Here is a 15,662-nt window from a genome sequence, read left to right as displayed (position 1 = left end):
TAAATTATAACAATTATAATCATAAACATGTTCATGTTAATATTAAAGCATAATAATAGCAAGATCCTAGGCATGATACTAACAAGATTAATAACAAACCCTAGTATGTCACTAAGCAATAAAAATCAAAGCTTTAACCCTAACATGATACTAACAATCATAAATATTAGGAAGAACATAAAAGGCATCATAACAATCATACTTAATATTAAAATGCAAATGCAACCAACAAAATTACATCAAAAAACGTCTTGTTCAATTCACTACTTTAGAATAACAAAATTCAGCTAGAGCTAGAACAAGAAGGGGTTTGTACGCTACCTACATTTGTTCAAGATCGCGACTGACCAAAAAGAAATTAGCACCAAGACGTTTGACAGCTTCATCCTTCTTATTAGCTGAGGTACTAATAACAGTGACCTTAGTCCCGAGAGCCTTAGCAAATTTCACAGCCAGGTGTCCTAGACCGCCAAGGCCAACAACACCAACATGTAGTCCAGGTTTGTCGAGACCATAGTATCTCAAAGGGCTATAGACAGTGATGCCTGCACATAAAAGCGGGGCAGTAGCATCAAGTGCCATTTTCTGAAGAATATGTATATCAAAATGCTCGTCTACCACCATAATGTCGGAGTAACCTCCATACGTATTTGTGCCGTCATAGTAAGTAGATCCATAAGTTAGAAACATGTTGGGACAGTAATTCTCAAGATTCTTGCCACAGTTATCACATGAACGACATGATCTAACCATACATCCCACCCCAACTTTTTACCCGACTTTGAATTTTTGCACCTTCGTCCCAACTTCAGTAACCTGATCTGATGTGGAAAGAAATGATAAACATAAACGAAAACAAATCTGAGAATATACTCACATAAAAGAAAACATTAATATACATCCATACATGTAATCAAGAGCTTCCATTGGAGTTTTAGCATATTCTCACATACTAGCAACTAATGCTTCCTCAAAACTAGCTACTAAATACAAATTTGAGTAAAAATATCAAGATATCAACTATTGTAAACAAAGCCAGCTTTTACACCATTGCTCCTTCCCCTCCCCCCACCCCCTAAGATAAACCTTTGAAAACTATGTTAACAACATCCACCTAGCAAGAAATAGAGTTACCTGAGACTAAACATCTTAATTGGAAAATTCTGATAAAAAAAACCTAATTTTGGGAGTCTATTAATTTGTACTGAGAAAACACTGCTTATTCAGAAAATTCTGATCAAGAAAACCTTAATTCAGAAGAATGTTGGAGTCCAAGTATTACTTTGTACTTAGAAAAATTAATCAGATATTGCCTATCTAGATTTGAGATATATGATACAGAGTACCACATCACAAGTTCACAACAATCTTTCATCATCCATTCCCTATATAACATATGCCATACAGAGTTTTCTCCTAAGGAGATGCTGAGAAAATGACTGATGATTTATGTTACACAACTCAACTACTAGTGTGCGTCTGGCATCAAGGGTATATTTACTAGATTAATATATGTCCGAATGTCACATATAATCCATTTTTCAGAAAATCTTACACTTGTTGGGTCCAAAATGAATCGTCATGTTTCATGTATCTTTTCATCTATACATGCTAACCCAAGAAAACTAAACCTCTCAGCAAACCCACAATCAATAAACTTGAAGGCAGCTTCATCTACACTCTATCATCACATAGCAACCCTACTTAGCTCTCTAATCTCTACCCCTCATTGAACAATCCATACTCAAATAAACTCATACATAATCCAACATATACATCCCCTCCTTCAATTTCCTGCATTAATCTCATCATTGTTAAGAAACACAAACTGCCTATTCATAGGACATTTAATCAAACTTCGAACCATTCGAAATATTCACAATTTTTAGTCCTACAACATACAACATATCAACAACTACAAATCAACATACCATCTAGGAAAACAACAGCAACTGCATTTTCATAAAAACAATCAAAAGACATAATCAATCATTCAATACAAAATTCTAAACAATTCATCTCACATTAATTAAACTATAAAACTAGCAGGAAAATAACACAAAAACTTTAAAATGTGAAAGGTAAAAGTATACACTAGATAAGCGCCATGTGCAAAAGCTCCAACAAGAACAATAGTAAACAAACGATCCTTAATAACAGGTTTATGCCTCAGTGATATTCTAACTGCACTCAGAAATCAAAATAAATAAAAAAAAAAAAAACCAAAATTAAAATCAACAAAAACCCAAAAAAAATTCATAAAAATTAGATGAAAAAAGAGGGAATTACTGAGAGGAAGAACAAGCAACTACTTTAAATCAAGTTCTATAATTATTTAACTTTTGTCGCAGATTAACAAGCAACTGATATAATACTAATCAAAGCTCCAGCTACATAAGAACCATTAGAATTCATAGCTTTGTAATTTCATTCATAAATTCAATAAAACTAGGTTTAACAAATTATATACCGTATGACAGCAAGATCTCCGAAAAGCTTGTAAAGAGGAAATCGCACCGAGTAATCGCAGAAGAGGAGATAATTAGGCGGTGAAATTGGAGGTGAAAATGAAGGGAGGTTCAACAATGGTTGTAGGAGGGAGAAGATGAAGGTAAGGAGAGTGAAGTTGGGGTATATATATATATATATATATATATATATAGAGAGAGAGAGAGAGAGAGAGAGAGAGAGAGAGAGACTGACGACTAGTTAGGGTTTTTAACATCTAGGAGTAACTTATTTGGATCGGGCAAATAGTGGCTGTTACAAACACCAAATTATTTGTAACGAACAACTAGTGTCCGTTACAAATAATGCACTTTTTGTAACGGGCATTATTTTCCCCGTTACGAATAATATTTTTCGTACCATTATGATGTTTTATTGTAACAGACCGTTATTTTCCCCGTTACGAATAATATTTTTCGTACCATTATGATGTTTTATTGTAACAGACCGTTATTTTTCCCGTTACAAATAAGTTTTTTGTAACTGGAAAATTACTGCCTGTTACAAATGACATTTTTTCCACTAATGAATGAACTTGGCAAACTTACACTATTAAGAACTCTTCGAATTCTTCACACATAAACTCCCTGAAAATATGAAGCAAAACTTTTGTATACACCCGGTTTTCAGTAATTTACTGTACATCGAGTACACTTTTGTCAGATTTAATGTCACTTTTGTCAAATTTAGTGTCACTTTTGTCAAATTTATCAATGAAGCATAAATAACTCATATATATATCAGGGTAACTTTTATGCGTTTTAATGTAACTTTTGCGTATTTTATTGTCACTTTTATAACGGATGTTCAGTAATTACTGAACATCCGTTTTATTTAAAAGTTTGTGAAATGTGAAATGTGGTTACTACAATTTATATAAGATTAGCTCATATAAAATGTAGGGTTATCAAAAGATAATTAGGTTATTTTACCAAAATCACAAAACACGATTTTAAGTAAATCTATTTAGAATAAAATCTTCTTGAAAAACTTATTAAAGATAAACTATCAAAAGAATAATATCTTTTGATATAATCTGTTTTTATGGAATAAAATCTTTCTAAAAAAACTTTTCATAAAAACTTATCCTTTTAAAACTTTCCTATTTTAAGCTTGCCAAGCTTTTTGTCACGTTTCTAATAAATCTCATGTGTATTCCTGCCAAACATATTTACAGCAATTCTAAAAATTAAAAACTTAACAAAACTAAATTGCTCTGTCAATTATTGCATTCCACGATACTTGGGCTTCTCGCAGTCCAAGACTAAGTTCCTGTTGTCACTTGAATTCTAATTCTCAACTAGAACTTCGCATACCAAGTTCTTGTGAAACTTGCTGACTTCAACGCAGGCCAAGTTGAGCTTCTCAACTTGCTGTCTTCATGTTCTTGTTAGGGAACTCAGTCATTAGAACTCTTCTTCTATCTTCTTTAACTTACCTTGAAATTTCTTCGAGTCTTCATAGTTAGGTTACTCTTCCACTTCCAAAGTCTACTTCACCTGTTCTAATTAGAACACTTAAAGAATTCTTATTACTTGAAATTTGCTAGTTTATATTCATCATAATCAAAACTCTTAAGCTTCAACAATTGTATACTTATTAACCTTTTATAAGTAACATATCCATCAATGCAAGACAAAAGAAAAACTGCTTCAATCAATACTTATCAAACATTAAGATATTTTTAGAGGATTTAATAACACGAAGTATATTTTAATGTTGTTTTTTTTTTCTTTCACAAATTGAAACATCTTGTACATCAGCACTTCTACTTCTAATAATGTTTAATAGGAAAGGAGTATTTTATAGCACTCCAAAACTCCAAAATAGCTTTTTATTTTTTATTTATACAATCCCTCCAAAACCTTTAATCTTATTTTAAAAATTCTTAATAACCAACACTCAAAGTCAAAATATAATAAAATAATTTTTTAGTTGGTGGTAAAATAGTGTTTTTCTTTTTTTCTTTTTTTTTTTTTTTTTTTTTTTGGTTTTGGTTGTTGTTGTTGTTGTTGTTGTTTAGATGGTAAAAAACAATTTAGGTTTTTCTGAAATAAGGTGGTAAAAATAAAATAATCTAACAATAATAACAAATAAAAATGTTGTGAAAACATTTTTGGCGTCTCTTGGATGCCATACTGTTTTGTTAGTTAAAGCCACAAAGGAATTGTTACTCCACGCTTGCTTATCATTAGGCCACTTGTTGTACTGTGTCTATTCTAATTTCTAAAGGCAATTTGGTTCAAAACTTTTACCACAAAAACCCATCAAGTAACAATAATATGATTGAAATTTTCTACTTCATATAGCTATGATTATGTTTCCGGCATGCTTTCATATCAAATAAAGTTGTTAGTGATAGTCTTTGTTTTAACAGCTAGATGGCCAGCTAATCATTAGTTCCCTTGGGGAAAAATAAATCACGGATATAGACACGTTCGAATTTTTGACAGTACATAAAAAAAATTATCCGATTTTACTTTTTTACTTAGGATATTTTAGTCACATGCACACGTACACTAATTTCATACGATTGTTTGTGATTAGTTGTCACATTTTTTAAGATAGTTGTTTGTGATTAGCTTATCATACAAGTAACGGAGTAAGTAGTTAGAGCATGGTGACTAATTTCTGAACGGAACGAGTGTTACATTGAAATTACAAACTGCAAAGCATGTAATTTTCTTAAAGACTTTGAATTGAAGAATTTTTTTTTTTCTCAAAGTGGATCAAATACAGAAACAGGCCACAAGGCTTTTATAGAGACTGTTCCTGTTAGGAACTCTTCTGAAACACTGAGGAGGTTGTTTCAGCCAAGCCACACAAAAAGTACACAAAAAATAAAAAATAACTATAATGGTAAAAAAAAAAAAAAAAAAAAAAAAAAAAAAAAAAAAAAAAACATTATTTAGACAAAAATTAACCCTGATTAAGTATATATACTATACACTCAAATTTGATTATATTCACACTATAACAACCAATCTCATCCTACAGAATGCCGCCTTCGCCTCTGGAAGAAGAATCGAGATTCTGAGTTAGCCTTAGACCCTAGTGGCTTAACACTGTTAAGCCGAAAAAGGGCATTAAGCTTACTAAGTTTCTTGGTAAATGACTTGAACAACTTATTAGCAGGATGTGATCTTACCATATCCTGTTTCATGGAAACATGATCTTTTTCTAAGTCTGTTAGCCTCATTCTCATCCTTGCCACTTCTAGCTTGAGCTCGCGATTTTCTCTTCTAACCGAGGCATAGTTGTCCCTAGGAGATATAGCTCCACTTGCTGCTCCACTACTTGATCTTTGAGGGAAATGATGTCCATTAATCGAGCCAAAGAAGAACTGGTTTTGGCCTCCATTCATTGCGTTTCTTAGCCTGATTTGTTCAAAGTAGAGTACTTGTACCGCCATTTGTACAGGAAGTCGTTCATTCTGAGCTGCATGACTGCAGGCTTCTTGAGAGAGTTTTTGACAGTCGATAGTTTTGCATAGCCTGTATCTCTCTGAATCCTTCATGTTTGGATGAACCTGAAATTACAAGGACATATGAGGTCTAATGTTCATTCTGTTACAAGTGATTGTTTTATTTGCCTGGCTTCAGATGATGATTGAGATCCAGAAATATGTTTTATACTCTCAGAAATTATAATGAAGCATGTAAATTTGTAGGTTTACAATTCAACATGTACTGGTTTATGGGAATGCGGATGCAACAAGAAAGACATACATTACCTTGAGGAAGATATCCACTGCTCTATACAGACCATCAGTAACTACGCGAGCATGATCAGGCAGAAGCTCTGCAAGAGCTATGAACTTGGAAGGTGTCAAGTTTGAATCCAAGGCCACTTCTGCAAGAAAATTGTCTAACAATTTCGATACCTTGATAATCGAGCTTTGCTTAGGAGAGCCAGGGCTATCAAAATTGTACATCATTTCATTTTCATCCCTCAAGTGAGTATCATCATCATCATCATCCTCATCTAAGTTCAAGAAAATTGAGAAAATTCTCAACACCGAGTCAATATCATACATGGGACTATGATTATTCACTTGAGAACTTGCAGGAATAAGTATGTCTTCCAAGATTGCTTGGTCTAATTGCAAGCCAATCCTTCTCTCTAAGTCGGCTCTACAAGATGTAGAAGCCAACTGCGCAATTGCACTCTTTAACAAGCTTGAAAGGAAAGCCATAGGAACCAAGCTTTTTCGTGATTGTGTTGGTAACAAGCTCACCAAAGTTTCAACAAGTATCCTTTGTTTCTTTTGAAGTTCTATATCTAAGTAGTTCCCCTTTAGAAGTTGTGGATCTCTTACAACGACGCCTTGAAGAGAAGTTTGAGCATAATTTATCAAAATCTTGCTTATCAAATCTTGTTTAAGACCCTTCAATTTTACTGCTGTCAAAACCCTTTGGAAGAAATCAAGATTCAAAACTGCTAGTGATTTCCCCCACCAATCTGCTGGTGTTTCTGGCTCCAAAGCCAATAATCCTTTAACTGGGAAGTTATGTTCGAGTTTTAATAAACCCGAACACAGCTGCTCCTTACATGCATTATTAGCAATTGCAGTAACTATCCTGTTAACTAGATTAATATCCTCTGCTATAGGCAAGAGTGTCTCGCATTTGTGTAAAACTGAGATGGAATTTGATATATTTGGGAGGACCATATCTTTAAGATATACCTCAGTTCTTGTTTCTAGGCTTTTTTCTGCATACTCTTCAGTCATTTCAAGGAAATGTGCTGCACAACGTAGCATAGCTACATTCGACAGAGTGATTTCAACATTGACCCCATAACAAAACTTGGCAGCAAGCTCAAATGCCTCTGATCCGCCTGGCACTGATGGGAGACTAATCTTCGAGATCTTTGAATCCTTCGCCTCCAGCAACAGTTTCCTGATTCTTCCACTGCGAGAAACAAGAGGAAACTGCAGCAAAATACATGCACTGTTAGTTACTGACACTCCTATGTTATCTGAATCTTATACTAATATTCATTAAGGTTTAAAAGGGATGTCCAAACATATCGAATTAAGCAATTTCACATTAAACTAGAACAACAACATAAATCAGTCTATGATGAAATAAAAACAGAAAGACTAAGCTAAAAGAAGATTTTGCTGTTAAAGTAAGAACAAAGCATTTGTGCAGAAAATTCTGTAGCCTTGTCAGGCAGAGTACTTACTTTGTGAAGTGCAAAGCAGGCAGCGCCTACTTCGATGGAGAGATCACTCGAAACATCAGATATTGGCCTGAAAGATATAAAACAACAGAAAGTTGGTTTCAGATGGACAAAAACAAGAAGGCGGGACTGAATCTAAAACATTAGCTGCACCCATACATGATTCCTCTCTGACAATCAGTATTTACCAACTGCTATGCTTTCGTTTACTATTTTTTCTGTCACAGACTCGCAGTCACAGCATACATCAGACCATATAATAATTTTCGAATTATAAGACCCAAGGACTGCCACTATGATTTCTTTCAGAAAGTTAGCATCTGATGTAACTGAAAGTTCCCATTCACTGACTGTCATATGACTGTGACATCAGTGGTCCACAGAAGATAAACTTTCTTTTCGAGCAGAGAATTTTCGTGGGGTCTTAGAACACAAGTGCTGAAAAACATGAGGCTGAAGTTGGTTATTTGATATGTAACTGTTTTGGTTTGTAGTCCATACAAATCTACAAGATAACAAAGTTCTCAATCAGATTGCTTACGTTTTATCCGTACTGAGTTGGTAGCCTCCTCGAAAATAAGGTAGATGACTAATGTGGACAAAAATATTATTGAACAATCATCTAATAATGGAATTTCTTCAGGATTTTTCATTGCTCAATGCAGGTTGTTGGATAGACAGATCAGGCCCATTCGCGTGATTCAGTCATTTTCAGCAAGCTCTAAAGTTTATTTTCTACCTTGGTTGCAAAAAATTATTCTTAGGATAGTAATCTTTATTTTTTATCCTAAACTTTTTATGTATGAATATACATTTCCTAGGAGAATTTACATACACATTGTTGATTCATACTTTATAATTAGTAAAGGCAAGAAAGGAAAAAAAAAAGGGAGGAAAGGGAAATCAAAAGAAGCTTTAAATTCCAATATTTGGTTTATTGAAAGGAAGTGAAAAGAAATAAGTGGGAACGGAGGGAGTTATCCTTTTCTTTCAATTCTTCTCAAACAAAAAGGGCGAAACAAAAATATTTTATTTTTGAATTAATTACGGTGTTACATATTTCTTTTCTTTTTCTTTGAAGAAATTAAAATGAACGAAATGAGTAGAACCGTCTTCTCAAGAGTCACGAGTCTCACGACTACGACTACGACTACGACCTAGCCTTAATAATTTGTGTATGCATAGCTGCATAGACATGTTATATAAGTATCTTTGGGCTTACAAGAGACATAAGACCCAATAACTATGTAAGCGAATTCTAAGGGCCTGTTCTATTGAGCTTAATTTTAGTTTAGTTTTGTTCAGCTCCAATCAGTTAAGTTCTTAATTTCCTTCTCTCATAAACAATTTATTTCAGCTCTATTCAGTTCAGTTCAACTCAATTTAGTCCCAATCACTTCAATTCAGTTTAGTTCACTTTTTTTGTAAATCGGAATAGTATTTTAATTTTTACACTTTTACAGAACCTTATCAACTAAGACAGTTATCATACATGAATACGAAGAAATACACCGTCTACATCTCCAACTTCGGAATCGACACTGTACACTAAACACTTGGCTAACAACCCTCGGTCCTTTTTAGGTAGAAGAGATTATTGTTATAATCAACAGTTGAAGAGAGAATACAAATTCATATAAGGTGAGGAACCCACCAAAATTTGTCTTGTAACTTGGTTAATACACTAAACATTTTTGACAGTCACATTGATATCCATACTTGCATTATTGTTGGTCATCATTTAACTTGGAAAACATTTCTGTTTACTAACCTGTTTTATACGAAAACAGAATTGAATATTACAACATTGAAAACAACTTTAGCATGCATTATTCCAACGAACTATATATAAATGTTTATAACTATAATAGTACAATATGAACTGGCAAGACAATTAAATGACAATTGACGTATTTCATTAAACGAGGAATAATTGACACAGTATTAAAACCAATTATAGGCTTAATCCTCGACTTAAACTTTTAGTTAAGGCGATCCTCTAACCTGGATAAAAACATCTTTGAAATTAAACATTTTAAACATCGATGTTTCAAGTACAGTTTAGACAAAGTAAAGTCTTTATACTGCCTTCATTTCATATTATTTTCAACGATTAGACATTTTTTCTCTCTACTTTATATCAAATCGTTGCAATTAATATGAAACAGAGTGAAAATTTAACAGTAGTCATTTAAAATATGACTACCATAATGTTTTTATGATTATAAAAATTATAATTGATATTTTTTTTCCAGATAATTAATTATTTTACTTAATTTTAGGTATAAAATAGAATTATCGACATTTTTTTGATTTATCAAATTTTTAGTAACATTTATGTAATTTTTATTCTTATTTTATAGTTTCTCGAAAAAAAATTATTATATATTGAATTAAAATTTTCAATAAATATGTATGCATAGTAGATATAATAAGACTAATTGTGACTATATATAAGGTGAAAAAAATAAACCAATCATATTATATACTATTAAAATAATATGATAGTCATGTTTCAAACGAATACGGTAAAATCATCCCAGAGATATTAAATTTTTTTTGTTACACTTTATTGAAAAGAAACTTTTTTTAATGTTTGGCTGTGGTTGCATAAATTTGTCGTTGATTTAATTTGGCATAAATTATGGGAGAGAAAAAATAGTCACCTCTTTTTGACTTTTTCCCAAACTACCATTCCTAAATAGTCCCCGACACCAAAATGTCATGAAATTTGATTTATCGATTTGAATTCATGTCATTTTCCAGATAAATTAAATATATAACGAGTACTAGAATAGTATGAATGTTAAAATTCTTATTTGGCGGTAAAATGTCAATATAGTACAGTATTTTTCGGTAAATGCCAAAAAAAAAAAAAAAAAAAAAAAAAAAATTCATTTGTACAAAATTGTTAATTTGCTTCGCTTGAATTGTTTAAGGCCTATTTCAGCAGCGATGCAATGACTAAAAATAAAAAATTATTAGTAATTTGGAATTATATAATTGTAATAAACTAATACTCCGTAATTAATTTCTTAGTTTATGTGCATATTTTAAGTAAAAAAAAAAAAAAATCACAAATTCACAACTATAAATGTTAATTTTTTTCAGGTAGGAGTAACTGATTGATCAGCTGAGATAAATCTGAACATAATTTCTAAGAAAAAATAAGACATTAAAGCTGACAAATATTGCGAAATTCCCTTAAACTCCAGTTTTTTCTTTCTGGGTTATGAGAGAGTTGTATAGTCACGTGGTGCTAACAATTGTACGAAAAATCTTTGGCGTAAAGAGTATACTGCATATAATTTAAAACCTTTGAGTATTACTTCATTTTTGTAGCAGAAACAGAAAGAGAGGAATACATACCATTCAGTTACATGCCTTGTGCTCGAACTCGGCCTAAAAGCTCTCTTCCCAGCAATATTAGGCTTCAAATCACCCATTGTCACCACCCCCATCTCGAATTCCCTACCTTGTATATAAATCCTTCAAATTCTCCAACTCGTAAACCGGTCGTAGTAGTAGTCAATTTTCAGTTAGCAGTCCATCATAACAAAAGCTAGATTCGCCACTGGTTACTTGCACACCGCGACAAGCCGGGATTTCTCTCTTAATCTCTGTATGTGTGTGTTGAGTGAGTGAGTGTGGTAAAAGTTACATGAAACTCATATTGTAGGATAAAAGGAGAAGAAGATGAGTTATGAAAGTCATACTTTTATTAGTGTTGTAATGTGCAAGTATTATGTGTGTGTGTGTGTGTTTAAGGGGAAAGTAGGTGTTTATAATTATTTGATTAAGGTAAAGTCAAGGAAATGAAGTTATGTTGACACTTTTCGGTGAAAGTTAATTATGTAGCAAAACTTTTTAAAAATTAATAGCAATTAAAATAAAATATTATATTGTTTTTTTTTTAATTTAATTTAAATTTTTTTTAGATTAAAAATAAATGAAAATTTGAAAATTGGAGACACCAGCCGGATTGGTGATGAGATGCATTGCTTTTGGGGGGATGGTAATCATGGCTTTGTGAAAGCAACCTAACAAATTAAACTTTTATTTGTTTAAAATAAGGAAGAAATTATGTGTAAAGATACTAACTTTAGGTCCTTAAGCATGGAGATTATTGGGGTATATATGTTAATCATCAAGACCATACTTAACTATTCTTAATGAATGGCCTATGTTTTATAGGTATACCTTATTCTACTTCATGCTTTGCATTGTTTATCATGCAACTTGTAATGTTGTTTTCTATTGCTGTCTTTGTATTTTTGTTGTAAATTAAATTGATCTTGATCTTAGTGTTCTACTTCAACCTAGATCAATTTGCACCATAGTATACTATAATTTTATTAAATTAAACACATCATTGTATATAAATGCTATATTATGTATATATCTATAAATATTTGATCTTCAAGAAAAGATATCGTGGTAGATGAAAAAATGACATTTTGGTAAATAAATCACTGTATTCCCCGTCCAAAATTACTGTCAAAATGATGTTTTATATATCCGTACACTGTTAAAAGTATCTTGATCTTAGTGTTCTACTTCAACCTAGATCAATTTGCACCATAGTATAATATAATTTTATTAAATTAAACACATCATTGTATATAAATGCTATATTATGTATATATCTATAAATATTTGATCTTCAAGAAAAGATATCGTGGTAGATGAAAAAATGACATTTTGGTAAATAAATCACTGTATTCCCCGTCCAAAATTATATATACATTAAGATTTGTCTTAAAGCTTGCTAACCGGTCGTAAGAGAAAATCGAATCAGGGTGTAACTTATTATATTATAAAAAACAAAAGCCGTAAACGAGACTTAGCTTCTAATTTTATTATGTATAAATTAGAGTAATTAGGGTATGTTTATCCCCAGATCGAGACTCTTAACTCAGACTCTACCCCGTCAGCTTTCCAATAAAGTTAAATTATTTTTTTAATTATAAGACTCATACCAGACTTTCTCCACTTTTAACACATTATCCCAAGACTCACTCCAGATTTACTATTTATATATCTATTTCTTTTATAAAAATCAACAACTTTTTTGAGCTGATGAGTTGGCAGCCCTTTATTGGCCAACAAAAAAAATAAGATTGATTTTTGTAAATTTGTAGAGTCTTAAGATGAGTTTTAGAATCCAAAACTCATCTCAAGACTCCCTATAATCTTGCACCACTTTATTGCAAAAATTATATAGTCTTGTATGTGAGTCTTGAGTTTAGTCAAGACTCACCAATAAACTCACCCTTAGCTAGGTAAGTAAATAATTTGAGCTTTTGGATTAACCGTTGGAATTGGAAAATATTTATGACTTATGAGTGATTGTGATCGATCGCATGTATAATGACAAGCTAATGGCTGGCTAATCACTGAAAACCATGATGTATTTTGTAACATGGGACATCATATAACCTTTTGTGAACGTACTGTATTACCATAATCTACTGTTTATCGATTATTGTAGCATATATACTGCCATTCAATAACATCAAATTCTGTGTTTATATCTTTTTAATTAAGAAACAAATCCTAAAAAAAAACATAAAAAAAATTAAGAAACAAATCAGTGCTTTATTCATTTTGTGACTTTGTGTACTTTGTATTTTGTATGAAGAAAAACATTAATCTTGGCAGTCTACAATCATCAAATTTTACCACTATAATGATGCAATTATTAAAGTAAAGGCAACAAACCTAGCTTAATTAGCTTAGTTGGTAAGACATGGTAATATAATAGTTAAAACATATAGGAGTACAATTACATAAATTCTTATATATATATATATATATATATATATATATATATATATATATATATATATATATATATATATATATATATATATATATAGTTATCCACACCGTGTGACCAACCAATCATCATATCATAGGGTTACTTCGTGAGTATTATAAGAATAACTGGGTCAGTGCTACAGGGATTATTCGGTCAGTGCATCAGGGATTACTCACCGAATATTATAGGAATTCATTTTTTCTTTTACAAGTGGTGACGTGTTGTGGCCAGTCGTACACAAAACATTCGGCTTGTTTTATAGCTTTACTTGCAATAACTTAAGGATATTTTGTGAAAAACTACCTTTTAAACTTTGAATTTTGCGAAAAACTACCCTAAAAACAAAATGTTGTAATTAACTACCTTATAAAGTATAAAATGTTGTAATTAACTACCTTATAAATTATAAAATGTTGTAATTGACTACCTCCCACCGGAATAACACATTTGATTTTTATTTTCCGCTATTGACCATGTCATGTGAGGGTCACATGACCCTTTAATGACTTAATTCCCCCCGTTCTCCCAAATTTTCCCACTTTATACCAATTCTTTTCATTAGCAATACAATTATTCATAATTTATATTGTTTATTTGCAACCCCTTTGATAATTATATGGGTTGAATTGGTGTAAAGCAGGAAAATTTGGGGAATTAAGTCATTAAAGGGTCACGTGACCCTCACGTGACATGGTCAACGTTAGGAAATAAAAGTCAAATGTGTCATTTCGGTAGAAGGTAGGCAATTACAAGTTTACAACGTTTTATATTTTATAAGGTAGTTAATTACAACATTTTGTTTTTAAGGTAGTTTTTCGCAAAATCAGGGGTTTAAAAGATAGTTTTTCACAAAAAAATCCATAACTTTATCTACTTTTCTCTAAAATTTCAACTTACTCATTTTAAATTAAATGACACATTTTGACTTTTAACACTATTTATGAACTCTACTTTGACTAGCTTTCCCTGATTTATAGATAAGAAGAAGCACATAGTCATCAAGTTCTTCATCCAAAAATACAATAAATCTGATGTCCTTGTTTACCATTTTAAACAAATAAAATATGATAAAATACTCTAATTGATATATATATATATATATATATATATATATATATATATATATATATATATATATATATATATATATATATATATATATCTTCACATGAAGTTATGAAATCACAATTACAACCTTAAAAACTTGACAGTGAGCAAGTGGTTAGAGTTTCTCTCTCAATTCTAGTTCTCTCTCAATTCCAGGAGATCCTAAAATCGATTCTCATCTCCGTCTTTGTGGCTCTTCAAATACCAAAAACAACCTTAAAACTTCAAAGGCCCTATTTGGATGTTTAAAAATTAAGTTTTTTGGACCTTGAACCTACTCTTTATCAAACACTTTAAAGAGTTTTTATAAATGGTCAAAATAGCTCTTTATTTTATTTTTTTTGCTGTTGTAAAAAAAAAAAAAAAAAAAAAACCTCTTTTTGCTCCAAAAAAACCTGATTTTTTTCTTATAAAATTTTTAACCAGACACAGAAACACCCCCAAATTATTTCATAAAATAATCGCATAAATTACACATTTCATCAGCTAGACAAAGGAGTTTTTCATGTATAATTTGTATATCAAAACAGACAGACAAAAATTCATCATGATTTTATATATATTTGGAATTGGCATGCTTGAAGTTGAACATAAAATAAAGACAATATAATATAAAGGCTCTTCCCCTAACCCCCCAACCAGGGGGGACCAATTAGTGCCTAATTACTGTACCAGATGTTATAAAGTAAGCTATTAAAAGCTGATTTTAAGGCTATAAACAATAATTAATTAGCTAGATTGACTGTATTAATCAATGCTTAAATTGGCCTTGGATTAACATATTGTAACATATTCCCCCTATAGTCCTATGTTAGCTATGGCTCACGTGCGCCTCTTATTGGGTCTTTTGGATTTTATTCACTAAAATTTTTGCTATCATGTGTTCTCCTTGATGCTATCTTACTGTTGTTGTGAGTGGTTTCTAATGTTCAACCTTTCTTTTTTAAGTGGGAAACTAAACCGGTTGGGTCACTAGGATGGATTCGGGTTTATTCGTCGGGTTGGGTAGGCCTAATTTGGATTTTGGTAATGTTAAATT

The 15,662-nt window shown here is 31.5% G+C and overlaps 2 protein-coding genes across 3 annotated transcripts; both read right to left on the bottom strand.

The window, feature by feature from the left end:
- Positions 1-227: 227 nt before the first annotated feature.
- On the bottom strand, positions 228-2,667 carry LOC110727823 (probable mannitol dehydrogenase). Of its 2 annotated transcripts, none has more exons than XR_002512582.1 (2): positions 2,471-2,667; positions 228-2,184 (listed from the first exon to the last, which is right to left on the bottom strand). XR_002512582.1 is itself a non-coding variant. In XM_021907390.1 (2 exons), exon 2 carries the CDS (start codon positions 751-753, stop codon positions 322-324), a length of 432 nt encoding a protein of 143 aa, XP_021763082.1. In that variant the 5' UTR covers positions 754-821; positions 2,471-2,642; the 3' UTR covers positions 228-321. The 2 variants fall into 2 exon arrangements, 1 of the variants encoding a protein (XP_021763082.1); XM_021907390.1 differs by having other exon boundaries at positions 228-821; positions 2,471-2,642.
- A 2,430-nt stretch (positions 2,668-5,097) lies between these two features.
- Positions 5,098-11,789, bottom strand: LOC110727822 (BTB/POZ domain-containing protein At1g03010-like). Its single transcript, XM_021907388.1, has 4 exons — positions 11,065-11,789; positions 7,699-7,765; positions 6,242-7,441; positions 5,098-6,037 (listed from the first exon to the last, which is right to left on the bottom strand). The coding sequence occupies exons 1-4, from the start codon at positions 11,154-11,156 to the stop codon at positions 5,495-5,497; spliced, it is 1,902 nt and encodes a 633-aa protein (XP_021763080.1). The 5' UTR covers positions 11,157-11,789; the 3' UTR covers positions 5,098-5,494.
- Positions 11,790-15,662: the final 3,873 nt, after the last annotated feature.

Source organism: Chenopodium quinoa, unplaced genomic scaffold (assembly GCF_001683475.1).
Source record: "Chenopodium quinoa cultivar QQ74 unplaced genomic scaffold, ASM168347v1, whole genome shotgun sequence".
In the NCBI taxonomy this organism is placed as follows: Eukaryota; Viridiplantae; Streptophyta; class Magnoliopsida; order Caryophyllales; family Amaranthaceae; genus Chenopodium; species Chenopodium quinoa.
The sequence above is the reverse complement of the archived record's forward strand: the minus strand, read 5'-3'. Positions and strand labels throughout refer to the sequence as shown.

What these genes read in the sequence shown, in the direction of transcription:
- LOC110727822 (XM_021907388.1), bottom strand. Translation starts at nt 11,156, where the DNA reads ATGGGGGTGGTGACAATGGGTGATTTGAAGCCTAATATTGCTGGGAAG. An exon ending in ACAAGGCATGTAACTGAATG is followed by an intron (nt 7,766 to 11,064) that starts GTATGTATTCCT and finishes TATATCTTTCAG; the next exon opens with GCCAATATCTGATGTTTCGA. An exon ending in CCTGCTTTGCACTTCACAAA is followed by an intron (nt 7,442 to 7,698) that starts GTAAGTACTCTG and finishes ATTTTGCTGCAG; the next exon opens with TTTCCTCTTGTTTCTCGCAG.
- LOC110727823 (XM_021907390.1), bottom strand. Translation starts at nt 753, where the DNA reads ATGGTTAGATCATGTCGTTCATGTGATAACTGTGGCAAGAATCTTGAG.